Source organism: Podarcis muralis, chromosome 4 (assembly GCF_964188315.1).
Source record: "Podarcis muralis chromosome 4, rPodMur119.hap1.1, whole genome shotgun sequence".
Classification (NCBI taxonomy): domain Eukaryota; kingdom Metazoa; phylum Chordata; class Lepidosauria; order Squamata; family Lacertidae; genus Podarcis; species Podarcis muralis.
In genome coordinates, this window is record NC_135658.1 from 71516095 (window position 1) to 71544036 (window position 27942).

Here is a 27942-nt window from a genome sequence, read left to right on the forward strand (position 1 = left end):
AACTGCCTGACATTTGTAACAGGTCCTCCTTTATGCAACCCTTGCAGGGGTTTGTCACTTTCCCCAGATTGCTTACTTTAGATTCCTATAGAGTAGCTTTTTTGGGGGGGGGGCTCTTCTAAGAATGGGGATTGGTCTGTTTCAGTAAGAATTTAGAGGGGGAGCATTCCGCAACCATTTCCCAGAAACCAGGGAGTCCCTCTTCAATCATCTGAGCCAGGTCTCTCCTGAAAGGCCCTACTGTTCTCTGATCAGTCCCACATGTGCAACTGAATGTTAACACTGTGCTGATATCAAAGAGCGGCAGACTGGGGAGAGCTGCAGAGTGCGACTGGCAGGCAGAGAGCAGCCTGAGAAGTTTTCAGCTTAGTTGTCGATCTAGAAAGCGGTGTTTCTTCCAGTGGGAACTGTTCAGAGAGTGCGCATGAGCAGATGGGACAGATATGATGACTTCCTTTGTAGCCTCCGGCAGAGACTGATGAAAGATGTGCCACTTGTGGCTGGGGTTAAGCCTTGATGAAAAGCTGGGAATGAAGCCTGCCCTGAATCTAAACTCCCTGCAACTGCTGCTGCTGCTGCTGCTGTAGCCTCTCTGGCTTCCTGGAGACTTCACCAGGTACTGTATAAGACATTTTGCTGTGATCAAATACAAGAAATCTTTTTCCTGTTGGAAAGTATGCAACTGCTACGGCTGGTGCTCAAGAGCACACCAGCACACTGAGTTCAAAAGCTTATTTTTGATAACATCTCTCAGGAGGTCGGCTTCCTCTCTGCATGAAGAGCTTCTACACAGCAAACTACATTTAAAGCTCCCAAGCAATGCAAAGCTATTTTAGATGTCCTCTCGCTATTCTGGGACTATGCACCAACCTGTAATTTTGAAATTAGCAGGTGTAGCCCTGCTGGTCCTGTGAGTAAGGCAGTTGTGAAAGGCTCTGTCATGCAAAGCATGATGGGTTGGAACATATCCATAAAAATTGCCTAGAACAATATGATTCTCTTTGGCAAGTCTGGGGAATTGGAAAAAGAAATTACAACTTCAGCCATATACACACTCAGCCACTGAACACAATAGATCTTACATCTGACTGGAGAAGGGCAAGTCTGGGCTGTAGATGTGTCAAATCATAGGGGGTCATAGTGAGAACCTCATAGCTAGCAATACAACAGTTGCACGATTGGTATGTATAATTCAATATACTATGCATTAAAGAGGGGGGGAAGCAAACACTGCACTGAGCTATTGCTATGTCCAGGAATTCCATTAAATTTGTGTGTTTAGCTTGTTTTCTATTCGCATTGCCCTATGTTGCGGACAACACTCAGTAAAGTGGGTGGCGTTTCAGTGTTTTGACTTACTTTGAGTGGGCAGCATTCTCTCCCGTGCAATTTTTTATTGTTGTTGTGGAAAAAAACCTAAGGCTTGCATGCACTTTCTGCTGGCCTTTCTGGTGGGGTTATCTATTTTCATCAAGTTCCTGAACACCAGAGACAAATCATAGAACTGTCAGCTCAATCTTACTTTGTATTTGAATGGTACATGGCAGGGGAATAGAACCTGCCCCTCCAGATGTTATTAGAATACAATTTCCATCATCCATTGATAATGCTGGCTGGAGCTGAGGAGAGAAGGTCCAACAGCATACACATGTTTCTCATCCCTGCCCTAAAGGACTTGGCAAACATTCAAATCAGGTGAATTCAGCTTTTTAAGAGCATTCTTTACTAATGCTGCCCAAAAGTACTTAGAGTGTGCCTTCAGTGTGCTTTCTGGAACTCTGCACATGCCCTGGGACTATGGGACTATTTTAGCTTCACTGTGTGCAAGGAATGCACAACCATTGCCAGCGTGACTGACAGAAGCAAACACTGACTGTCCTCCCTTGACGAGGGACTGAGAAAGAGCCCCGATTGTGTACAAATGCCAAATTAACAACTGGAAACATTGCCACATTTAACACAAGTAAACTGTTCTATTTGGTTATTAATTAACTCTGGCAAAAGAATAAAATGTTTCCTACCAAATGGCAAGGTCTACTGATATCTTAATCAATGCACTACAGTGGTACCTCAGGTTACAGATGCTTCAGGTTACAGAAGCTTCAAGTTACAGACTCCGCTAATCTAGTAATAGTAACTCGGGTTAAGAACTTTGCTTCAGGGTGAGAACAGAAATCGTGTGGCGGCAGCAGCGGGAGGCCCCATTAGCTAAAGTGGTACCTCAGGTTAACAACAGTTTCAGGTTAAGAACGGACCTCCAGAACGAATTAATTTCTTAACCCGAGGTACCACTGTATTTGCATTTTCTGGAAAGTAGACAGTCTCTTTGATTGTCCTAAATGTAATAATCCTTTGTGTAACCACCAGCTCATGTCTTTTAGCTGTGCAGACTCAAGTTTGTTAATCTTTCTCCCGAGGGTATGGTAGAGATTCTGAACATTGCTTGCTTTCAAACCTTCTTGACCCCATGGATGCCTTTGAGAGCAGACCTCCTTCAACTTGCCTAGCTTGATCCCATCCCTTTCACTAACCACCCCCATTTCCCCACATCTTCCCTATGTTTGGTTAGGAACCTTAAGGGAATACAAGCCTCGTGTGCTCTTCTGAGAACTTTTCTAGTTTTAAGCCACTTCCAAGGGCCCCAGGTTGCTTGCTTGGAACCACACGAAAGCCGCTACTTCTCCTTTTCTCTGGAAAAGGTCATGGTTAGTGTTTTATTCCTTCTGTTTCGCTCTGGATGCATGCACACCATGCATTTAAAGGACCTGTAAATGTTTTGTTGCTTTCAGAAAGTACAGATAGGAATGCTCTGCCTTATGCTGTTCCACAAAAAAGGGGCAGCCTTACAGGAAGTTACTAGAGAGTGGGCTTCTGATATTTTAAGGACTTGGGTGAGAAACTGCAGTGACCTATGAGCTCTATAAGGGATAGGAAGTCTGATACTGAGATGCATAGGCTCTTATATGTTAGAACCACTACATTGAACTTGGTCGAGTTGAAAGTCAGTGCAAATCAGTCACAAGCCCACAGGTAGTTTGACTGAGATCTGTCAGTCAAGACTACTATTCAAATAACTATTCCCAAGTAGTAAGAAACCTATGGACACTTTTCTGTCCACAAGTGTGGTGACTACTTGTGTGACTGCCATAGAAAGGGAGAGCTGCTTCCCATCCATAGCTGTCTAGGGAGACTCCATGTCTGTACCGGTTTTCAGGCAGCTTTTCATGTAGTCGCCATAAGAGAAGAGAAGATAAGAAACTAATTGCAGGAAGAGGATGCTTGCACTCTCGAAACAAGTCATAGAATTGAAGAATTGTAGAGCTGAAAGGACACTTAAGGGAGAGGAATCTCAGCACAGTAGCAAAGATTCAAGCAGACTTCAGTGTTTACCAGTGCAATCCTAGGCATGCTTATTTGGAAATCTCACTGAGTTCATTGGGTTTATGATTGCTACAGCGGTGAGTGGGTTTGTGTTTAAGATAAACTGCCACAGGAGGAGATGCAGTTTTGTAACAGCAAAAAATCTGGTAGAACCACCAATTATTTTCTACATGAAAGCCCCCATATCTATGGTATTTGGTTTACAGAACAAGAAACTTACCTTCCTTTAGAGGCCTGCAAAAGTTGAGTACAGTGGACGCATGGTTTGTGAACGTGATCTGTGCTGGATGCACGTTCACAACCCGCAACGTTCGCAACCCGCAGGTTGTGATTCAGCGTAATGGTACCTCTGGGTTTCGGAGGTCCACAACCCGAAAAAACGCAACCTGAAGTGGCTGTAACCCAAGGTATGAGTGTAAACCTTTGCATGCCCTTAAACGTGACTGGCTGAGAGCACTGTAAGTGTCTCCCCTCAGGAAAGAACATTCTTTGCAGCATAACACTGAGCTGCAAGCACTTAAAAAAGAAACGAAAAAGGCAAGTCCAAGTCCCTAATCATGTCACTGAAAGAAATGTTGTTTTACCACAACAAAAATGAAGTGGAACAGCACAGTAATAAGTCCATCCCCTCGTGGCTACAAGAAGGTAGCTATAAAAAGGCATAGAGAAGAAGAAGAACTCTGTTCCCCATCAGATTGCATTGAACAGAAGTTTGTATGCCTCCTTCAGTATGTTGTTTTCTTCCTTTTAAATGAATATAGAAAGATTTAACATCTATATATTGTCATTATCCAGATCTTCTCTAGTATTGGTGTTGTGTTCTCTTTTCTTTTTAGATTCTTCATTGCAGTATATCTACAACGTGGCAAACCCTGAAAGAGGTCATGTGGTACGTAGCACATTATTGGTAAATTCGCTAGAGTTAGATGGTGTTTCCTTATATGTTTTTTTTAAAAATAAAAAAAAATCCAATAGCTTCTTAATGCAATGGGAAAGCAGTGTGCTTCTCCTTAATTGCTGTATTTTGTTGTATGACTTTAACATGGCTTAAGCAAACTTTCATTCATAATAATCCACCTGTTGATTAATAAGGAAACCAGTGCAAAAATAATAATAATGTATTAGAAAGCAAAGCATATGGAAACTACAACAATATGCTTTATAGTGTTTCAAACGGATATTCTTGAGTAATATGAAATGAAAAACCCAACTTGGCAGTTTTTAATGGGAGCTGCTTGAAGGCAGTAACTTGCCTGTTGGTCACGCACCCGTAGGAGCAAGATGCTACACATCACATATAATAAAACTGGCATTCAGCGTTCAGAGGAACATTATGGTTTGCATTTTAGTTCAGGTTCATGCCCTTGCAGGGCTGCATGGTGACATTTCTCTCAGACAGCTACCTATTGCCCAGCTAATCATATTGCTGCCCTCTGTGGTTTCACGCTGCTTAATGGTGAAATTAGCTAATAGATAACATCTACAGCATGAATACACAAAATTAAAGTTCCTTTTTTTAAAAAAAGCCATATTAAAATATTTTCACTCTCTTAGAAACTACATGTTCCTTTGCAACCTTTCATGAGGAACGTTACTATGGAGTGTGAATAGGATGAATTAGGATAGTATAACACAACCATAACAGTTGAGTCATCTTTCATCTTTCCAGGAGAAATCCATGCTCACTGCTAGCTTTGGTGCTATTGCTAAATCCACTGGAACTGCAAGCTTCAGTCAGCTATAAGCCCAACTTTGTCATCTTCCTGGCTGATGACTTTGGCATTGGGGATCTCGGCTGCTATGGAAATGATACAATCAGGTAAAGGCTTATGCAGATCTGTGATAGCCTTCCACGACACATTCTATAAATATGCATGATATTAAATGTCAGGTGCTAGTGCTAGGCACTAATTTTATTTATCTATCTCTCATTGTATTTGATAATTTAATAAATAATAAATCTATTGCCTTTTAAACTGTGTGGGGTGTTTTTGTTTGTTATAATGATATGTGTTTTGTGTTTTTATATTGTAAACAACCCTGTGATCTTCAGATGAAGGGCGATATAGAAATTTAATTCATTCATTCATTCATTACATCCTAACTTTATTCTAAGAAGCGCAAGGTGACATACATAGCTCCCTACACCAATCCATATTATCCTAACAATCCTATGTGGTAAGTTAGGCTGAGAGTTACTGTAGTAGCCAGCCCACGGTCACCCAGTGAAATTCACATCACGACTAAATGTGGATTTGAACCCAGGTCAACCAGGTCCTCATCCAACCACTACACCATATTGACTTATATAAACTGTGGGGAAATAACCTTTTAAAATGTGCTTTTAAAAATGTGCTTAATAGAACAAGGCTTGGTATTATTGCAGTTTATTACGAGCCCTTCACCCTCAGGTCCCAGAGCAGGTTGCAACAGTTAAAACACAATGTGGATATTAAAATACAATATTGCAGAATATTAAAAACAGTTTAAAACAACTTAAGATACAATGTAAGCATAGGTGGAGGTAAAGTCAAGCGTTACATTTGCAGTACTAAGTATCTGTGCTAGCTGGCTGTTATTCAGTTACCTAAGGTTGCTCTAAGAAAATATATATTATATATTATATATTATATATTATATTATATATTATATATTATATATTATATATTATATATTATATATTATATATTATATATTATATATTATATATTATATATTATATATTATATATTATATATTATATATTATATTAACATTGTGTGTGTGTGTGTGTTTTGAGGCTGCTACAATGACACTTTTAATTGGCTTACTAGGTAGAAAGCTTACACAGAGGTTAGACTATCTTTGGTCTTTATTGTGCATTCAATCTGATTTGTTATACATCCATTAGGTTATACATCCATTAGCACTCAGCCTGAATTGTTTATATGTATTATATACACTGACATAGCTCAGCTGGTAGAGCATAAGACTCTTCATCTCAGGGTCATGGGTTTGAGCCTCACATTGGGTGAAATATTCCTTCATTGTGGGGGGCAGACTAGATGGTCCTTGGGGTCCCTTCCAACTCTACAATTGCATGATCCTATTATTTCCATTAACAGTTAGTTCATTCCACACCTTTCTGCGCATTTTCCCATTTATGTGCTAATCACCAAGTCATGCTATGGTTTGAATGCATTTGTTGTGCTAGGCTGGCAGGACTTTGACCCATTTCCAGTGTGCCCGTGAATCCTTCTCACAAAAACACGACAATCTGGAGGTGCCTTTAGTTAACTTAGACTTCGTCAAGGCATTCAGTTCCTAGACATTCTCTGTTTGCTTTATGATTACTCAGCTCAAATATATTGCCCTGTTATTGTTGTTTTCCTTAGGACTCCCAATATCGATCGGCTAGCAGAAGAAGGTGTGAAACTCACTCAGCATATTTCAGCAGCCCCTGTTTGCTCCCCAAGCAGAGCCGCTTTCCTGACTGGCCGATACCCCGTAAGATCAGGTGTGCGGTGTTGTCAAAAGGCACCATCTAGTCTTAAGTAGAAACAATTGCCCTTGGAGACAATTGTGGAAATATTCTTTACAGTTGTACCGAGGTATTGGATCTCGATGGGAAGGCTAAGAGAGGGAGGGCTTCGCTATGCAGGCTTCACAAAGATCTGGTTTGTTGTTAATCTGATGTCCATTGATTTAGATAAGGAGAGGGACATCTTAATCTTCCATTAGAACTGTATGTGGACAACCGACTGAAGTTCACAGCCATATTACTGGCTATGTTATATATGATCACTTTACCTCAGGTTTGGATGAAAGGGATCGTTTCCGTGTCATTAGCTGGCTTGCTGGTTCTGGTGGGCTTCCTCAGAATGAAACTACTTTTGCCAAGATATTGCAGAACAAAGGCTACACCACTGGCTTAATAGGTAAGAAAACTTGTGCACAGCATTTAGGTGAAAGAATGTACAAATGTCATAGAAGGTCATGGGACACAGCAGTAGTCCCCATCATTACGTTCTTCTGGGAAGAGCCTTTTTGTTTCTTCTTCTTCTTCTTCTTCTTCATATTGAATTTATATACTGCCCTATACCTGGGGGTCTCAGGATGGTTCACAGAATAAAATCAATATATAAAACCACAGAATACATAATAAATATAATGGATAATTTTTTGTACCCACTGAATAATGGCTGTTTTATTAATTGATTCTATATTCCTGCTGTTTTATCTTTATAACTGAAGACCCTGCTGGAAGCCAGTCTGTAAATAAATAATAACACATGTGTAAAAGGGAATCTTGAACATTTTTCACCAGGATGTATGCCACTAATTCTCCCGAGGAAAAACATTTTAATGCAGTCTTTCTCAACCTCGGGTCCCTTGATGTTGTTGTACTACAACTCCCATCATTCCTAGCCAGTAAGGCCGGTGGTCAGGGATGATGGGAGTTGTAGTTCAAGAACGTTTTAAGGGTGGGGACTGTTTTAATGTATGAAATGAGTTGGACAATTTGGAAGCCAACTTGTCCATATACATCTGCTTAGCACGCATTGGTTGGCAAAAATGTAACTTTCCCTCCCGAATTCTGTTTTTCAGGGAAGTGGCATCTAGGTATGAACTGTCAAACCCGTGACGACTTCTGCCATCACCCCTTAAATCATGGATTTGACTATTTTTATGGAATGCCATTTTCACTGATGGGTGATTGTCAAATTACATACCCTCCAGAGAAGGAGATGTCCCAACGAATCAAGCTTGGGTCCTATACTCTGTTGATTGCCCTTGCTGTACTTACACTTATGGCAGCAAAGCTCACTCATCTGCTGCCCCTCAGTTGGAAAACAATTTTCTCCCTGGCTTTGTTTGGTTTCGCCTTCTTTATTTCCTGGTTCTCAAGCTATGGATTCATAAGATACTGGGACTGCATTGTAATGAGAAACTATGAAATTACAGAGCAACCAATGAAGGTAGAGAGAGCTGCATCCCTGGTGCTGAGGGAAGCCATTTCCTTTATTGAAAGGTAAAACGTGATTCCTTGTATGAATTACATGGGATTACAAATGTGTGAGAGGAAATGAAGCATCCATCTCGTTTGTTTGGTTTTAAAAAGTCCAGTTGTAATGAATGTAATGATATTCAATAGAGGCAGGAGCAACAAGGTCTTTAGAAGTTGTCTCTTATTATTTTTCAGTCAGCAAAATGGCTACTCCATCTCACATCTCCAGTTGTGAGATTCTTGAGGCATTTTGGTTACACAAAAGACTTAGAATGCTAAGCAAAAGCAAAAGCTACATAATCAATTGCTTCATCAGTCAGAAAGATGTTTCACTGTAATTGTCTGCTCCGATGAAAAGCATTTTCCTCACATCTGCAAAGAGAATTATCTTTCCATAATTTTATAGAAACCAATGAGCCTTATTGGGGTATTTCATGTCATCAGTTATAGTTTAATGCAGAAGTGAGGAACTTTTTACAGCCTGTAGACCTTGTAGACAACATAGGTGCCAACTGCCTGGGGCCCTGGGTGCCCAAGCACCCACAAAATTCTCCAGCACCCACGGCCCTGGACATTCACAGTCACGGGGCCAAGTTGGCACTCCTGGTAGACAACCTTCCAGCAACCATATTCTATGGGTGGGCAGAACTAGAAGCAAAAGTGGGTATAGCAACGAATGCACTTTGTACAGTAGGCGTGTTTCTATACCCAGAGAGACACACCACCCTCTATCCTCCATTGGGGCAAGCAAGATGCATTATTAGAGTTCAAATTCTAGCCAAGTATAAATACACAGGTGGGTGAAAAGCATTGCTGATGAAGGGTGTGGTCTGTAATTGTCCCTATTCTGGCTCCCACTCTCAGACTCTCTGCTTGGTGGAAACCAAAGGTTTCAAGGAATCAGCCCACAATTGATGCTTTAGCTTGGTCTACAGGTTATAGGGTGTAGACCATAGGTGTGTAAGCATAATTCTAGGATTGTGCTTGCAAATGAGTGCTTCTCTGAAGGAGCTCAGTCTGTTCATGCTGGCACAGTTGACAGCAAAGGTTCAGCTCCTCCAACTTCCTCTTTGCCTGAGGCTTAGTTAGCCCTGCTAATTGGAAATGTCAAGCAGAGGAGGAGGGGTCAGAGGTGGCTCTGGCTTGTGGGATATCTGGAAGTGGGGCAAGGTCCTCTCCCAGCACACTGCTCAAGCCCACCACATACCCTCTCATCAGACTCCTCCTCCCCCTCTGACAGATCTTGAGATCCCCTCTTGGTTGGTATTATGGGACTCATAACATCCCCAGGAGGCAGACAGAAAGGTTTGGAGGGCCACACACACCACAGCTTCCCTATCCCTTATTTAATTACTCCCTCAGTAAAGATTATTCACAAAGCACTAACAGAAGTATCAGAAAATGATATATAAATTTGTTTTTCTAATTATTCTAAACAATAATTTGTTGTTGTTGTCGTTTCTATAGGAACAAGCAAGGACCGTTCTTCCTCTTTGTTTCTTTCTTACATGTCCACACACCAGTGGTAACAACAGAAAGGTTCAGGGGGGAAAGCAGGTATGGATTGTATGGTGACAATGTCGAAGAGATGGACTGGATGGTAGGTAAGTCAACCTTTTTTTTTTTAAGAATATAAAACGGATGGGCAGAACAATCCAAACCGTGATCCTCTATGTCACTGTGGATTCTTTATAGGAAGGATTTTGGATAAGCTTGACAAGGAAAATTTGAAAAACAGCACACTGACCTATTTTACTTCTGACCATGGTGGCCACTTGGAAGCAAGAGAAGGAAATGCTCCGCGAGGTGGTTGGAACGGCATCTACAAAGGTAAGAATTCTGAGTCCAATGGAACAGCAGCGGAGCAAGCCAATTAAGCGCATGGGGCGGCATGTCTGGAGGCGGGGCCAGCCACCCATGGGGGGCCAGCTACCCACAGGGGCATTGTGGGGCCTCTGAGGTGTCTGCCTGCCTCCTCCCACTCAGCCACCCTAAAGCTGAGGAGGAGGCGGTGGGTGTACCGTTTGGGGCAGCAGGGAGCCTGTGGGCACTCAAGCCACTCCATCACTCCCATGAGAGACGTGTGGCTCGGGCAAGGTGCAGGCCCCGTAGTGAGTGCCACCCACCATATTGTCACCCCCCTCAGTGGTGACACCCAGGGTGGACCGCGCCCACCACACCCCCTTGCTACACCCTTGCAATGGAACATCCCTTCCCTTCTCCTGTGAATCAGCTCTGGGGGTATACCCAACCCTCTGGAACAGATTTGGGGGAGACCATTGAGGGAAGGGAAGGTCTACTGCGCATATGGAAGTCATTCAGCTCATGACTCAATCTTGGGACTGGACAATGGGAACATATCTCAGCCCTGATTCCAGACCCATTTTGAGGCACAAGTAAAAAAATGCCAGAAGGAATATGCAGCTGTCCCATACAGGGATCGAACCTGCAACCTTGGCATTATCAGCATGACACTTAAACCAACTGAGCCATCCATGCTTAACTGAGCTATCTAGGCATGTTACAGTTTTTCGTGGTCATGTTTTGGTGGCTTTATCTTTTTCTTTGCTTGATAAATTTGTGAGTATATTTCTCCCTTGAAGGGTGAAGTATTAAATAAATGGCATCAAAAAAATGAAGTGCAGTTTATTTAGTTTTCTATATGAGCAACAAAATAAGTGCATGGCAGAGAGTTCAATTTTAATCATGAGGTGTTGTTCTATGGTAATTCTAGGTGGAAAAGCCATGGCAGGCTGGGAAGGAGGAATCCGTGTCCCTGGATTATTTAGATGGACAGGAATACTACCCGAGGGCAAGATTATTCATGAACCAACCAGTCTAATGGACATTTTCCCTACGTTGGTTCATCTGGCTGGCGGGACAGTACCACAGGACAGGTATGCATTGTGTCAAGGTAGACACTTTCCTATATTTACCAGTGTCTCAAAATGGCTTATGGTTTTATTGTATACTTCCCTTGATAAGTAGATATACACAGCGGTGGCGCTGTGGTCTAAACTACTGAGCCTCTTGGGCTTGCTGATCAGAAGGTCGGCGGTTCAAATCCCCACAACGGGGTGAGCTCCCCCCAGGGTGAGCTCCAGCCAACCTAGCAGTTTGAAACCATGCCAGTGCAAGTAGATAAATAGATATCACTTGCTGGGAAGGTAAATGGCATTTCCGTGCGCTCTGGTTTCCGTCACGGCGTCCTGTTGCACCAAAAGCGGTTTAGTCATGCTGGCCACATGGCCCAGAAAGCTGTCTGTGAACAAACACCGCCTCCCTCGGCCTGAAAGCGAGATGAGCACCACAACCCTATAATCACCTTTGACTGGACTTAACCATCCAGGGGTCCTTTACCTTTTTCACATACATACTGTATGCATATATACACATAAGCATGCGTGCACACATGCGCGCACGCACACACACACATACTTGGCATCTCAAATTCTCAGCTCCCAAGGACTCACATAGTGGTTACAAATAGAAAATAATATTGCTTTACAAGCAGATATCACCCACATTCATTTAGCAAATTACATAGTCACTATTGTTTCAAAGTTCTGAATGCAAAACTAATGTGGAACCAATCCAAGGGCAATTTGTTGAAAGCAATTTAAGTCATTCCCTTTGTCCCTTCAGGATAATTGATGGTCGGGATTTGATGCCTTTGCTGCAAGGATCAGTTCAGCACTCGGAGCACGAATTCCTGTTTCACTACTGTGGGATGTATTTACATGCAGCACGGTGGCACCAGAAGGACAGTAAGTACAGCAAATTCCTCCAAATTAAAAATCTATTTAGTTTCTGGTGAAATAATCATTCACAAAACAATGGCAAAATAGTTATGTTTTCTGAAGAGATGGTGTAATAATAATAGAGTCGGACTAAGGAAATTAGTAAAGATCAACAACGAAGAATGAGCGACTCAAGGTCCCTCTTTATTTTCAGCATGTTTATAAGGATAATGTAGGATGACCACAGATTAGGTATAGGAGGAAGGATTTGATTAAGTTTGCATTTAAAGGTGAACCTACCTTATTTGCACTTTCTGAAACAATGCGCAACCCAAAACACAACCATCATTGGAAATTCACACTTAACCTACTTTTGCAATTTACAGTGGTGCCTCGCAAGACGAAATTAATTCATTCCGCAAGTTTTTTCTTCTTGCGAGTTTTTCGTCTTGCGAAGCACGGTTTCCCATAGGAATGCATTGAAAATCAATTAATGCATTCCTATGGAAACCGACTTCAGACCAGGTCCGGGGACAATCTGTCCCCCGACCTCTTCTGAAGGCTGGGGGGGGCGAAAGTCTTTGCTCCCCCCCCCCCACGGCAGCATTTTAAAATCGCCCCGGACAGCGGAGGACTTCTCCGCTGTCCGGGGCGATTTAAAAGCCCTCCCGGGAAGGCAGCCAGGGGGGACAAAGATTTTCGCCCCCCGCCAGCCTTCAGAAGAGGTCCAGGACCTCTTCTGAAGGCTGGCGGGGGGCGAAAATCTTTGTCCCCCCTGCCTGCCTGCCTTTAAAAGCCCTCCCGGGAGAGCGGAGAAACGCAGCGCGTTTCTTCGCTCTCCCGGGAGGGCTTTTAAAGGCAGGCAGGCAGGCAGGCAGGGGGGACAAAGATTGTCGCCCCCCGCCAGCCTTCAGAAGGCTGGGGGGGCGAAAGTCTTTCCTCCCCCCCCCCCCGGCAGCATTTTAAAATCGCCCCGGACAGCGGAGGACTTCTCCGCTGTCCGGGGCGATTTAAAAGCCCTCCCGGGAAGGCAGCCAGGGGGGACAAAGATTTTCGCCCCCCCGCCAGCCTTCAGAAGATTGGCGGGGGGCGAAAATCTTTGTCCCTTGCCTGCCTGCTTTTAAAAGCTCTCCCGGGAGGGCTTTTAAAGGCAGGCAGGCAGGCAGGCAGGCAGGCAGGCAGGGGGGGACAAAGATTTTCGCCCCCCGCCAGCCTTCAGAAGAGGTCCTGGACCTCTTCTGAAGGCTGGCGGGGGGCGAAAATCTTTGTCCCCCCTGCCTGCCTGCCTTTAAAAGCCCTCCGCCCGTCATCGGGGCATGGTCCCGATGGCGGGCGGCGGGGGGAGGCGTTCCCGCCCGCCGCCCGGCATCGGGGCATGGTCTGGGGCTTTTAAATTGCCCCGGAACAGCGGAGAAGTCCCCCGCTGTCCCGGGGCTTTTTAAAATGCTGGCGGGCGACAGCGGAGGCTTCGCTCCCGCCCGCCAGCATTTTAAGATCGCCCCGGACAGCGGAGAAGTCCCTCGCTGTCCCGGGGCTTTTTAAAATGCTGGCGGGCGACAGCGGAGGCTTCGCTCCCGCCCGCCAGCATTTTAAGATCGCCCCGGACAGCGGAGAAGTCCCCCGCTGTCCCGGGGCTTTTTAAAATGCTGGCGGGCGACAGCGGAGGCTTCGCTCCCGCACGCCAGCATTTTAAGATCGCCCCGGACAGCGGAGAAGTCCCCCGCTGTCCCGGGGCTTTTTAAAATGCTGGCGGGCGACAGCGGAGGCGCTTCCCCGCTGTCCCGGAAATTTCCCTATGGGCTTTCGTCTTGCGAAGCAAGCCCATAGGGAACTTCGTCTTGCGAAGCGCCTCCAAAACGGAAAACCCTTTCGTCTAGCGGGTTTTACGTCTTGCGAGGCATTCGTCTTGCGGGGTACCACTGTAGTTCTCTAGCCAAGTAATATATATATTAAAAAATGTGTATATTTGGCAAAAGTGTATATGAGGAGAAATTCCCACCCAAATGTCAATGAATTTTCATGCGGGCTTTAAATTTTAAAAAAATCAAACCGAGGGGGAACTGAATTTAAGTTTGGGAAGGTGAAAAACTGAGATAATCTGAAATTGACAGATTTGCCAATTGCAACAAGCTGTGTTGCTTGGAAGATACTGGTCTCACAGTAGAAAGAAATGTGTCCCTATTTCACTATTTCACAATCTATTAAGTAAGTCCTTTTTCAAAATGGTGAAGCAGCAGTCACTTCTGGGTGCTGTATTACCATATGCCTAACATGAATTAATGGATTTCTTGTTTAGCATGGTACTGGCGGGGGGCGAAAATCTTTGTCCCCCCTGCCTGCCTGCCTTTAAAAGCCCTCCGCCCGTCATCGGGGCATGGTCCCGATGGCGGGCGGCGGGGGGAGGCGTTCCCGCCCGCCGCCCGGCATCGGGGCATGGTCTGGGGCTTTTAAATTGCCCCGGAACAGCGGAGAAGTCCCCCGCTGTCCCGGGGCTTTTTAAAATGCTGGCGGGCGACAGCGGAGGCTTCGCTCCCGCCCGCCAGCATTTTAAGATCGCCCCGGACAGCGGAGAAGTCCCTCGCTGTCCCGGGGCTTTTTAAAATGCTGGCGGGCGACAGCGGAGGCTTCGCTCCCGCCCGCCAGCATTTTAAGATCGCCCCGGACAGCGGAGAAGTCCCCTATTTCTGGGTTGATCTGAGATATATCATTTCTGGGTTGATCTGAGATATATCATTCTACAAAGAAAGTCACTTGGCTGTGACTTTAATATGTATCAAGACGCTAGCAGGAACAATCTCAGTGTTGAAACCATCGGCTTGGGGTGCTTGGGCTGGCTCACTAATAAGTAAAAACTCTTTCATAAGAATTAACATAGAGGTGGGATATGTGGCACTTCTGATAAGGAGAAATTTGGGGACCATAAAGAAAATGAGGGCTCAGCATGATCCAAGACCCCAGTACAGGTGAGTGAGAAAGAGGAGAACGGGGCAGCTATTCTATGGACAGTCACTTTTTCTCTTCTTACAAATATATCCTGCCTTTCTTCCATCATGGAAACTTGGGGAGCATGCATGAGATTCCAGGTGGTCTCCCATCCAGATATTAGCTTCAGCAAGGTATTAGTCCCTCCAGACCATAACATGGGATCTACCTTCCCCTTTGGTCACTCCTATTATACTAACTAGAGCAAAGGTACATAACCAGGAATCTGGCACATAAAAGTTTTTTATTTAAGGACTGCAATTGACCAGAAGCTTTACAAATCTGCCCTCCTCACAAGGTATGCATGTGTGTTTCTCTCTCTCTCTCTCTCTCTCTCTCTCTCTCTCTCTCTCTCTCTCTCTGTGTGTGTGTGTGTGTGTGTGGTGCAGCCAGTATAAAAGACTGAGGAAATTGTGTGTGTTAATTATATGGCTTATAAAAATGATGTAGCATACAGAAATGGCAAGGCTAACAGGCGAAATTAGAGATAAGAATGAAGAAACGTTTTCGGAGGAATGGAAGTATTTCAGAGAATATTTAAAGAAATATTGTAGTATCATGAAAACGCAAGCAGGCTTTGAAATACGAGCAATAGTTTAGAAATATCAGGATGAATAACTCAGGATGGTTAAATGTAGAGATTAAGAATCAAAAATATGCAGCATTTAAGGGAAAACATAGGACATCATGGAAGGGTGGGAAAATGTGGAAAATTTGAAAATTCAATAAATAGTTTTAAAAAATAAGAATAATATAATGATGTGGATTCTTTTCCACCAGGTGGAAACGTGTGGAAGGTTCATTATATGACACCAATCTTTCACCCAGAGGGATCTGGAGGTTGTTACAATATAATATTTTGCCAATGCTCTGGGAAATATGTAAGACAACACGATCCTCCTCTGCTGTTTGATCTCTCTCGAGACCCATCAGAGGCCGTGCCTCTTTCACCGGACACGGAGCCCCTGTTCCATGAAGTTCTAAAGCGCATAGGCAGAGCTGTGGAGGAGCATCGCAGGACCCTCACTCCTGTCCAATCACAGCTTTCTTTTGGCCACAATATCTGGAAACCATGGCTGCAGCCATGCTGTGGGACCTTCCCATTCTGCTGGTGTGACAAAGAAAAGGAAAACCTATAAAACGGACATCATTTTAAAGTTTCCCAGCCTGCTCACCTGGCTGGATGCCAAGCTGCCATGGGATGGGGAATAACAGGTCAAGTTATTTTTGTGTGATGCTTGAAGCCAGGGACAGAGACATGCTCTGTGCTAGACCCAAGAGCTCTGGCCTGGGGCTTTGCTGGAAGCCTAATGAGGAAGAAAGATCTGTTGGGGAGTTAATGCTGTGAGCCCCTCCATCTTTGGATCACATTGTGTGTATATGTTTGTGTGTGTGTAAATAAAACCATATATCTTAAAAACACCACAGTCTCCTTTGACCTTCATTCCAAGGAAACGGAGTCCTGGATAAGCGTTGGAGCCCCTGGAGTCTTTTGCTGCTTGGAGATGTGTACAGCAATATTGTATTTTATTGTGATGCTGACATTATGTATTTCCTCTTACTTGTATTTTAGCTTTGAGATGTTACCATTTTTTATTTGTAAACTAAGTGATTTGTTATTGTGAGATGTATTATTACTAGAGCAGTCAAGTACAATTTCCTGTTGCCTAGAATGGACACATGGGAATGTGGCTGCAGACAGGGAGGACTTCCTGTCATACCTGCTCTGGATGGGCGTGACCCTAGCTGACCAGGTAAAAGGGCTGGCCATGCAACCATCTCTCAATCTCTTGGACTCGTAGTCTTACTCATGGACTCTCACTCTCCTGGCTCTTAACCAGTGCATGGCTCAAACCTTCACATAGGATGGAACCCACAAGCAGAAAGTCTGAGATATAATTCAAACTTCTTTTCACTGTAACTACAAGATAAAGCATACCTTCAGATTACTGCTGTGAACTGAATGTGAGTAAAACTTTATTCTTACTTTTAAAGAAGACTGTGTTGTGTTGTTATTTTAATAGGAAAATAAAGGGCAAACTTGCCAGGAACAATCCAGACGGGACAAGCCAAACTCGACTGCAAAATTCTAATGAATCATCAACTAGCTTCCAATAAGTTGGAAGGGAAGATGCTCTGCTGTTTACTCACTGGCATGAGTGAGGAGGGATAATATCAAAACAATATAACCTTTCCTACCTTCTTTAACATTCCCACAGTTACATGAAGTTGTCCATAAATTGATTGATAAAACAGGTGGTAACTGTCTGCAATGCCCTTCTTTCTACAAAGGGCAATTGAATCAAAGCTACAGATGAACACAAACATTCAGATATTGTCATCTGGTATTCCTGGGCCCTTCAAGATAGTACCTATTCATTTCACATGCTTAAAAAGACTCTTCAGCTAGACTTAAAAAAACAACCCTAAAAGCCATAAATCATTTTGGACAGGCCTATTTACCGTCTAAAGTTTCTTTTATCTACCTAGAGGGCTGACAATGAAAGACAATGAAATGCAGCCCAAAGGAAAGCAGAGCAATATGTTTGGCACTGACTTGGCTGCAGGAAGGAGGCACACAAGGTGCCAACCAACCCTCTTAGGAACTCTGGATTTCTGTAGGATTTACGCCTAGCCTTTTCTTCCCCAAAAGATGTCCCGCAAGGCAGTGGAGGTTTAAGATCAGAGTTTTCCTTCTCCTAGATGGGCTACCTTCCCAGGCTGATGAGTCCCATCTGCCCCTCACTTCCTTCTACAGCATAAGCAGGAGCCACCTTCTTAACCATTGGACCCACAATCGGTCTGGTCAGCTCATTCTGCCAGAGATTGTCTTCGCATGCAGGTGAAGTCCCTATGAAGGTTTGAGGCCCATCAGCTACCTTCACCTGGTTTAGCCAGCCCATTGAAGCCATTCCCGGGGTGTGGCTGCACGCTGACAGCTTCTAGGAGCCCTAGGTGAGAGCTGAGTGCAGGGTGGACCACGTATCCCAGAAGGAGAGCGACGTGTCCCCACCAGAAATGCAACCTAACACCCCACACAATCCCATATAACTATGATTCTATGAAAGAAAGCCTGCTCTACGCTTTCTGGAAAAGTTTGGAATTTTCCCTCATCCCCTTACCGAAGCTCGCTGTTTTCAAGGAAGGCTTTTGATTTCTCTGCAGCCTTTTACTGGCTCTGCCTAAGCCTTGCCCCCTTTGCCAGGCTCCTTTCTTCCGGGTGGGTCCTGGCTTTCGCGATGGGGATTGCCTGGCTACACGGTGGGCTAAGCCAAGCAGAGGGCGAGCGCCTGGAGAGGGTCTCTCCTTCGTTTCCAAGGTGTGCCTTTCCCGATTTCCTTGGACCATGACGGCTGCTTTCCACGGAGCTGCGTTCCCTTTCTGGAAGCGCAGCGTCGGCGAGCTCGGGTTTTGTGCTTCTGCATGACTAGCGGGGTCGGAGGCGAAAGCCTGTCGCTTGCTTCCTCCTTTTAGACTCCCGTCCTTCTGAAAAGTCAAACTCCTGCGATCTTGCTTGGAGGGATCTTTGTTTTCAAAGGAACCATGGAGTTTGTAAAGCAGGGAGTCGGTTTTCAGTCATGTAAATGACTGCACTTTCCATTAAGAAATAAAATAAATTGGAGGGGAATCAAGACCCTACAAAGGCGTGGCAGGTAGAGCTGTCTTCCTCCTACCTTTGCCATTACGAACAGCAATTAAGCAAACGAGCTTTCCCCATTACAAAACAATTTTCCTGCACACTGAATAAAACTTCACTTGCATAATACTAGGCTGTGGAGCTGCTATTAAAGGCACAAGAGTAGGCGGGCAGGGAAGGGGGAAAGGGGAATTGCCTCCATTTGAAGAAGCAGGAAGTATTTTTGCTTGCTCTCGACAACAATAATATTGGGGGGGGGGGTTGTTCCTGCCCTTCCTAGCATGGGCAACGTGATATCCTCTTTAAATCAGGACAATGCCTATAGCCCCACCCCTATAGCCACAGCTCTGCCTCTGTGCTGTCCACACCTTATAGGGACTACAGTGATACCTCTGGTTACGTACTTACCGTATTTTTTGCTCTATAAGACTCACTTTTTCCCTCCTAAAAAGTAAGGGGAAATGTGTGTGTGTGTTGTGGAGCGAATGCAGGCTGCGCAGCTATCCCAGAAGCCAGAACAGCAAGAGGGATTGCTGCTTTCACTGCGCAGCGATCCCTCTTGCTGTTCTGGCTTCTGAGATTCAGAATATATTTTTTCTTGTTTTCCTCCTCCAAAAACTAGGTGCGTCTTGTGGTCTGGTGCATCTTATAGAGCGAAAAATACGGTAATTCGTTCCGGAGGTCCGTTCTTAACCTGAAACTGTTCTTAACCTGAAGCACCACTTTAGCTAATGGGGCCTCCCCCTGCCGCCACACCGCCGCCACGCGATTTCTGTTCTCATCCTGAAGCAAAGTTCTTAACCCGAGGTAATATTTCTGAGTTAGTGGAGTCTGTAACCTGAAGTGTGTGTAACCTGAAGCGTATGTAACCCGAGGTACCACTGTATCTCTAAAAGAGGCTTTTGTACCTCTTGGTACCCTGAGGCCTCCATGCATAGGACAATCTTCCCTCTACAGACATTTCTCCCCCCATGGGGACCTGTTATAGCAGAGATGCATAGTTCTCAACTTGAGGTGGGGGTAAAGTGGGGATCCATTCAATACTTAGGCTTACAGTATTGTGCTTGTTGTTTTTAGATGTTTTAACTTTTAAAAATGTTCATTTCAATCATATTGCTTTACCACTCTGGGCTCCTTAGGAAAGAAGGGTGGAACAGAAATTTAATAAATTATAATAATTAAAATTGCATCATAATAATTTACATCTAAAGCAGTCCTGAAAGCGCCGCTCCATTTTACTCAACTGTTGTAGTCTGTTTTAACAGTTTTATCATTGGCATGCTAAAAATACAGTAGTACCTCAGTTCTCGAACATAATCTGTTCTGAAAGACCGTTCAGGATCCAAAAGGTTCAAAAACTGAGGCGTGAAGGGCTGTTTGCATATTCAATTGAGAAAATTGAAAAACATGCAGCGGAAGCCGTTCGACTTTTGAGGTGTGTTCAAAAATGGAAGCATTTACTTCCGGGTCTTTGGCGTTTGTGTTCCAAAATGTTCATCAATGGAGACATTCTAGAACCGAGGTACCACTGTACTGTCATATGGTCTGGGTCTTTCCTCTCTCCTGTCAGCTTCAAACCATTGTTTGGTGATTTTTGATTTCAGAATCTATCTAGCTACTCTGTTGGCTTTACTTATATCACTTGATGCCCGTGGGACAAATGCAGCTCCGAACATGAAACCTAATATTGTTCTGATGTTGGCCGATGACCTCGGGATTGGAGATCTAGGCTGCTATGGCAACGACACTATCAAGTAAGGGATTCTCGGGTTACTGTTGTATTGTTGTGAATATGACACTGGCTAAAAGGTTTCTTGGACAGCTTTGGGCCATCTTCCAGTTGATTTTACTTGACTGTGGCTTGTCACTACAAAGGAGCATCGCCTATGTAATGCAGGTTGCTTGGACTGTCAAGATAAATTGCCATATATTGCCTCCTTCTTTCGTCTCCTGCTATTTCATTCTATTAATATATCACCTTTCTATCTCAGCACCCCTAATATTGACCGGCTGGCAAAGGAAGGAGTGAAGCTTACTCAGCACATTGCTGCAGCTTCGCTTTGTACCCCAAGCAGAGCAGCTTTTCTGACTGGCAGATACCCCATCAGATCAGGTTGAGTATATTTGGAATGTTTGCTTTGATGTGCAGCTGAGACAATGTGCAAAATTGAACAAAATAAGCATGCTGAAAGTAGTACAGTTTTGTTCCACATGAAAAACCAGTACTTCATTCCTGACTGCATTTTTTTAGCATGATAGTCAGGTGCTGATAAATTTATCTAAACCTCATTTACAGCCATCTAAGCTAGTGGCCATAGCCTATTGTAGCTATGAGTTCTGAAAGTTAACTATCTGTCTTGTCTTGAATCTACTATCAGTCAATGAAGTGTAATTCAGTGATGTATTTCCTGAGTTTAAATAATGACAATTACTTAAATTGTTTATTTAATTATCTGTTGAGAATTGTCGCTGTACATGGCATTAGGTTGGATGGTACTGGGATCTGTTGAAGTTTCACCAGGCTGATGACGCAAGGAACCATATTTAAATGACTAAACTTTGTATTTGTTTTTACAGCTTCTATAATACTTTCCCCATCAATGAAATGGTTTTAGCATTACTATGTTGTGTCCCAGGACAGGAGTTCATTCCTATGATAGTATTATTTAAAGGAAGGATATGGTGTTTTTGTGACACCAGCAACCTTTGGACCCAACCGGATGAATTTGTACAGCTGGGTTATATTGATGTCTTGATAATGTTTGAGTGTAAAGAGTAATGCAGATCCATGTAAACTGAACTTGATAAATGTATTGGTGGTTGGTTTACTTGTGGTCTTTATCCTTGGTAATACAGGCATGGCTTCAGGTGGTTCATATCGGGCTCTGCAGTGGAACGCTGGCTCAGGAGGACTCCCTGCCAATGAAACCACTTTTGCCAAGGTCTTGCAGCAGCAGGGTTATGCCACGGGACTTGTAGGTACGTAGAAATCCTATGACCTCCTCATGATCATAGGTGTCTATAGATCTTCAGGTCTTCATATAAAAACAATTGCTTATTAAATCTTGGATGTGAAGATGATGAAAAATTACTGGTTCCAGCAGATAAGAAAATGTTTGTTGCCTGACCTTTCCTCATCATAAGCTCTGTGGAATGAAGGCAGCTTTGACATTGACTTAATTCCCTGTTCCCATAAGATCCTCTGTTTGTTTGTTAAAGCGAAGGGTCCCCATGCTTACCTGGAATTTGCCCTCTTTAACCTGTCTGTCTGTCTGCCTGTCTCTCTCTCTCGGGATGTGTGTTGAGAATAAATCGGGGATATTTGGTATGACTGGGTCAGAATGTGCTACATTAACATGACCTACTTTTACATGACTTATACTAACGGTGTTACACAATAACCTGCCTGTACTGTAGCAAGCATTTGAGCGAGGCAAATATGTTACCAAGTGTGTCGGCAAGTATGTCTTTGTTTTCTGACTTGTAGACCCACTTGGTAACATTCATGATTTAAGATGGCAGAAGTAAAGTGAAAAGAAAAATCAGAAATACCAAATGATTGTAAGAAGAGAGAAAAGAACTAATAGTGTAACTAGATTTCCATTTATAGTTGCATGTATGCATCAGTACCTAAACACCTGGCTGCAATTGTGTAAACAGTGTGCAGGGACAGTAATGACTGTATCTTAAGGTCATCTTGAGATTCAGGACCGGGTTAGATGTTTAGGACTTTTCCTGTGTGGATTAGGAGTGCTCCTGAAGTGATGCATGCTCATTGCTGCTTTCTGTGGGAGTCTTTCTCAGACTACATGCTGGGCTCGTGCGTGAGAGTTAAGAGTCAAATGATTAGACCATCAACTGGAAAGGAAGCCAAGTGCAACAAATTGTCGATTGATTTCACAGTGGAGGTTAGTAGGTCAAGAGACTCCACTAAATCTGCTGTGTTGCAGTTTCCCTGTAAATCTAAACGTTCACAGTATTTCTAAAGATTCACAGTCATAGCGGTCCTTTTGAGAAATGGTTCATGTATTAAACATGAAGATTAACACTGTCTGCCACAGATGGTCAGTTAATGCCACTTAAAGGATCATTCTGAAATCTTCGCTTAAGGGATCATTATAGTGAGGGAAGTAAGGATTTGAGTGGACAAACACAGCATACTTTTAAAGCACACTGATACCAGATTTACAAGTTATGGAGAAGCTTAGAAACTAGTTTCTTGAGGGTACTGGGAATTGTAGGTATGTTAGGTGAGCACACCTTCCAGTTCCCAGGATTCTTTAGGGGAAGCCATGACATGTTAAAATGCTACAAGAGTGCTTTGGTGCTGCTATAGTCCCATGAAATTGCATGGTTGTACAGTGCCATTCATTGCAATTATGTTTGAAAGGAAGACCTTCCTGGAAGATAACTTTAGTTATGAAATTTTGAAGGGGTGGGCAGCAGAATCCACTCCAAGTAATAGTAACAGACTGTTTTCTGCTTTAATTTCCAGGGAAGTGGCATCAAGGGGTAAACTGTGACTCTGTCCATGATCATTGCCACCATCCTTTGAGTCACGGCTTTGATTACTTTTATGGCATGCCTTTCACTCTTCTCAACAACTGCCAGGACCACAAGCCTCCAGAGTTGGATGCAGCGTTGCAGGCTAAGCTGTGGTTTTACACCCAACTTATTGCCCTTGCAGTTCTCACAGCTCTTGTAGGAAAGACAACAGGACTGGTCTCTGTTACTTGGAAGGTGGTCACCTTTTTTGCTTTGCTTGGGTTCCTGTTTTTTGCTTCCTGGTGCTCCAGTTATGGCTTTGTGAAATACTGGAACTGCATCTTGATGCGCAACCACAACATCACTGAACAACCAATGAAGCTGGAAAGAACGGCTTCTCTCGTCCTAAAGGAAGCAGTTTCATTTATTCAGAGGTAATTGAACACTTTCCCTGAAATATCAAACTGCAAAGATGCTGCAATTTACTAAATGTGTTCTATTCATTCCTTTTAAGCAACAAGCATGGGCCATTCCTCCTCTTTGTTTCTTTTTTGCACGTCCACACACCCCTGTTTACAACAGAAGCTTTTCTCGGGAAAAGCAGGCATGGGATATATGGAGACAACGTAGAAGAAATGGACTGGTTAGTAGGTGTGTTTGCTTTCTCTAAGCATTCTTCTCTTGTTAATGGACACTGGTCATCCCAAGTTGTGGTGAGGCATGGACTATGATTCTGTGACTGTCTTGAACACTGCCTTGTTTATGGGCTGCAAGGATTGAGTGAATGATTTAAAAATCACCTACCCGTTCTTGTAGTACAAAGGTGAAATATAGAACATCCTGCCCTCAGTGCTGTTTATTACAATTTTGGTGGGATAATCACAGACATGTCCTGTTAGGATGGAGAGGAGGAGGCGAAAGGTTCCTGCATGTCAATTCTACAACGTACACCTTTATGCAATAATTTGATGTGCATCTAAGGAACAGCTAGCCTCTTTCAAAGTCAGGAGGGAGAGATAGGTTATCCCTGTTTCATGAGCAGTTTTAGAAGCCAAGCTGAACTTGTACCACAGGACTGTTTTGAGGATAAGATAAGACAAATTCCTTGTGTGCTATTGTCTCCATAGTAAATATTTGTTTTCTTCGTGGGGGGTTAACTCTGTAGGTCAAATTCTAGATGCTATTGACAAGGAAGGCTTGAGAAACAACACATTGACCTATTTTGCCTCAGACCATGGAGGGCAGCTGGAAGCTCAGGAAGGAACAATACAGCTGGGTGGCTGGAATGGCATATATAAAGGTAAACAGTGCAGCATATAGTTACTTTGCCTATCTGGAAGTTTGAGTAATTTTGCTTTGGGTTGTTTTCCAGGATAAATTGATCTCTTTTCCTGTGCTATGAAATTAGGAGGCATGTGGTCTTTTATTGACCACACCCTGTATACATATGTCTCTGGGAACTCTTTTGAGTTGCATATTGCTGATAAATATTATTGGGTAACTCACAGCTGTCCATGGAGGCGCAGGTCACTTCTGTGTCCAGGTCAGCTGTCTACCAGCTCCATCTGGTATGCTGCCTGAGGCCCTACCTACTCATGGACTGTGTTGCCAAAGTGGTGCATACTCTAGTTATCTCCCACTTGGACTACTGCACTGAGCTCTGTGTGGGGCTACCTTTGAAGGTGACTCAGAAACTACAACTAATCCAGAATGTGGCAGCTAGACTGGTGACTGGGAGTGGCCGCCGGGACCAAATAACACTGGCGTTAAAGGATTTCCACTGGCTCCCAGTAGATTTCTGAGCAAAGTGTTTGTGCTGACATTTAAAGCCCTAAACAGCCTTGGGCCAGTATACCTGAAGGTCTCCACCCCCATCATTCAGCCCAAACACTGAGGTCCTCCTCCTAGGGTCTTCTGCTAGTTCCCTCACTGCAAGAAGCAAAGTTACAGGGAACCAGGCAGAGGGCCTTCTCAGTAGTGGTGCCCTCTCTATGGAATGCCCTCCCTTCAGAGGTCAAGGAGACAAAGAACTACATAACTTTTTAAAGGACATCTGCCCTGTATCGGGAAGTTTTTAATGTTTGATATTTTACTATGTTTTATATATGCTGTAAGCCACCCAGAGTGGCTGGAGAAATCCAGACAGATGGGTGGGGCATAAATAAAATAATAATACAAATATGGAAGGTTGCAATATATTCTAAAACCTGTGATCTGCTTTTGTTTGAAATGAAAGTAATCCCACTGATTCTCGGCCCTTTAGTGCATATTGATAGTTTAAAAGAAAATGGAAAGCCCATGTGGTTCCACCACCCACAAGAGACTTGGAATGTTCTTTTGCTTAGGAAAGTAAAGTATAATAAACATGTCTGTTTCTGCTATTGTGTTCCCAATGTAGGGGGCAAAGGCATGGGAGGTTGGGAAGGAGGCATTCGTGTGCCAGGCATCTTAAGGTGGCCTGGAATGCTCCCTGCCAACACTGTTGTTGATGAACCAACAAGCCTTATGGATATTTACCCTACGGTGACTCATGTGGCTGGAGGGACTATACCACAAGACAGGTATAGAGCCTGTATCCTTTCTTATATTGTGCATGCTCTACTTGAAGGCATCTTGAAATAGGCAGAATTCATCATGCAATATATAATGTAGCCTGGGAGCAGTGGACATTGGTAGTCAGTGTAGGTTCTCTATTCAAGCATACACTTTTCCCTCCTTCCTTCCTTCCCTCCCTCCCTCCCTCCCTCCCTCCTTCCTTTTGGGGGGTGGGACGGGTTATCCAGTATTCTTCTGCAAGATTCAGTCATCTGAATTAAGGTATTAAGTAATACCTTTTTGTAGGCAACGTACACTTTTGCAGCACTTTTGCTATCTTTTGAAATGAAAGAAAGAGAAAATTCCCAGCCCACCTAGTGCATCAGTGTGATCATTAATGTTGTGTGGAATATGGTTGTGTTAGTGTTGTAAGCACCTACTGCACAGCATCTGTGACGTAACTGATGACCATGGTTCCTCCATTTATGGCCTATATTATTTTGTGAAAGTTGGAAATGTTTCCTTAGTTAGGTTTTGTTTTGACTGCTCCCTTTCTGCAGCATTGAAGCTTAAGCATGGAAGAAGCAAATATCTAAGTAACTGCACTACTTCATGACTTCTTTCCTCATAATTAGTTCTTTGAATAGTGTATACACTCATCTTTCTTCTTTGTTATAATATCTTTGGACATAATGTAATTGTGTCCCTTGTGGCCAAATCTGTGTTTAATCAAATGCTGGGGGAAAATATTGAAAACAGACTTTTCAGGATGTTGTTCAAAATTGATGTGAATGCATGGGGGGGGGGCTCTGTTTACAAGAAAGCACTGCAAAAACATGGCTTTTTCACTTCAGTCTTCTGCCTGATGACGTATTCTTTCTTTGTCGCTATAGAATAATTGACGGAAGGAATCTATTGCCTTTACTACAGCAAGAAGTCAAGCATTCAGAACATGAATTCATGTTTCATTACTGTGGATCATACTTACATGCAGTACGGTGGCATCAGAAAGACAGTGAGTACAACAAATTCCCCAGAGTGTGAAAACAAACCTCCTGCTATTAAAAATAATAAGATGCAGGTGTACTTAAATTTACTACTATTTTGCAGGGGCGGGGGGAGAACATGCCTGGTAATCATTGCCATAGAAAGCAGTGTTCCTAAGACTGCTGGGCATAAAGTTCATTGTCAATGGAACTTGACAAAATCAGGTCAAGTGGCCAGAAGGAAAGTGAGAGGAATAGATTACACCTAATGCACTGGGCTATCGGAGAGTTGTTCTTGTGCATTTCCTTCTGTTGGCAAGTTAATTTATTTGAATTTTCAGATTTCAGCCAGATCTCCAGGGAACATCATCACCTTCATGATTATTGTTTCAGGGTGTTTTTGTTTGTGCTTTCTTTTTCCTCCCAGGTGGTGCATTATGGAAGGCTCATTACATAACGCCGATCTTTCACCCCAAAGGCGCAGGAGCCTGTTATGGAAAAGGGATTTGCCCATGTTCTGGAGAAGGTGTAACACATCACGATCCTCCTCTGCTGTTTGATCTCTCAAGAGACCCATCAGAGGCCGTGCCTCTTTCACCGGACACGGAGCCCTTGTTCCACACAGTCCTAAAGCACATAGGCAGAGCTGTGGAGGAGCATCGCGGGACCCTCACACCTGTCCCACAGCAGCTCTCGCTTGGAAACATTATGTGGAAACCATGGCTGCAGCCATGCTGTGGGACCTTCCCATTCTGTTGGTGTGACAATGAAGAAAGTGATACCCATTCATATAAAGTCGGCTGACCAAAGAATCCTTTTATGGCAGAGAACGTCATCCAAGAGGTTTCCTGTGTGATTTTAGCTGCTTCCTGTCAGTTAAGGTTGCTTTCTCCTGTTTCTCAAGGAGTCCCCAGGCTTGAAGGAGGATACAGCCAAATCATTTCCTGCCTGTCAGGCTCGGGGAATCTGGTCCCTCCCCCGGTGGCAGTAAAGAAGCTGATAAAAAAAAGAGTTCTTATTGAATTAGTTTATTCAATAATCACAGCAAGAGGCAAAGGAATGTATCTCTCTGTAGAAATGGCTCCAAATAAAGTCCCACCCTCCTTCGTCTCTGTTATGCTACGTCATCCCTGCACCAGTTGGACTGATCTTTCTGTCTCTGAGCTTTCTGTTCAGCTACTCACACTTCCCGCCTAGTCCTGGGTGAGG

General features: G+C 43.8%; 2 protein-coding genes across 6 annotated transcripts; both read left to right on the forward strand.

The window, feature by feature from the left end:
- Positions 1-262: 262 nt before the first annotated feature.
- LOC114596316 (arylsulfatase D-like) lies at positions 263-16512 on the forward strand. Of its 3 annotated transcripts, XM_077927540.1 has the most exons (13): positions 263-616; positions 2570-2705; positions 3588-3788; positions 4218-4270; positions 5051-5200; positions 6756-6877; positions 7176-7298; positions 7969-8392; positions 9836-9972; positions 10064-10198; positions 11103-11265; positions 12014-12135; positions 15871-16512. In XM_077927540.1, the coding sequence occupies exons 4-13, from the start codon at positions 4266-4268 to the stop codon at positions 16227-16229; spliced, it is 1740 nt and encodes a 579-aa protein (XP_077783666.1). In that variant the 5' UTR covers positions 263-616; positions 2570-2705; positions 3588-3788; positions 4218-4265; the 3' UTR covers positions 16230-16512. The 3 variants fall into 3 exon arrangements, with proteins under 3 accessions (XP_077783666.1, XP_028583582.2, XP_028583583.2); XM_028727749.2 differs by lacking the exon at positions 3588-3788; XM_028727750.2 differs by lacking the exons at positions 2570-2705; positions 3588-3788.
- Positions 16513-18262: 1750 nt separating this feature from the next.
- Positions 18263-27860, forward strand: LOC114596317 (arylsulfatase D-like). Of its 3 annotated transcripts, XM_077927544.1 has the most exons (11): positions 18344-18409; positions 19350-19534; positions 20332-20481; positions 20719-20840; positions 21584-21706; positions 23223-23646; positions 23727-23863; positions 24378-24512; positions 25611-25773; positions 26641-26762; positions 27161-27860. In XM_077927544.1, exons 3-11 carry the CDS (start codon positions 20402-20404, stop codon positions 27535-27537), a joined length of 1683 nt encoding a protein of 560 aa, XP_077783670.1. In that variant the 5' UTR covers positions 18344-18409; positions 19350-19534; positions 20332-20401; the 3' UTR covers positions 27538-27860. The 3 variants fall into 3 exon arrangements, with proteins under 3 accessions (XP_028583584.2, XP_077783670.1, XP_077783671.1); XM_028727751.2 differs by lacking the exon at positions 19350-19534 and having other exon boundaries at positions 18263-18409; XM_077927545.1 differs by lacking the exons at positions 18344-18409; positions 19350-19534 and adding an exon at positions 18433-18743.
- Positions 27861-27942: the final 82 nt, after the last annotated feature.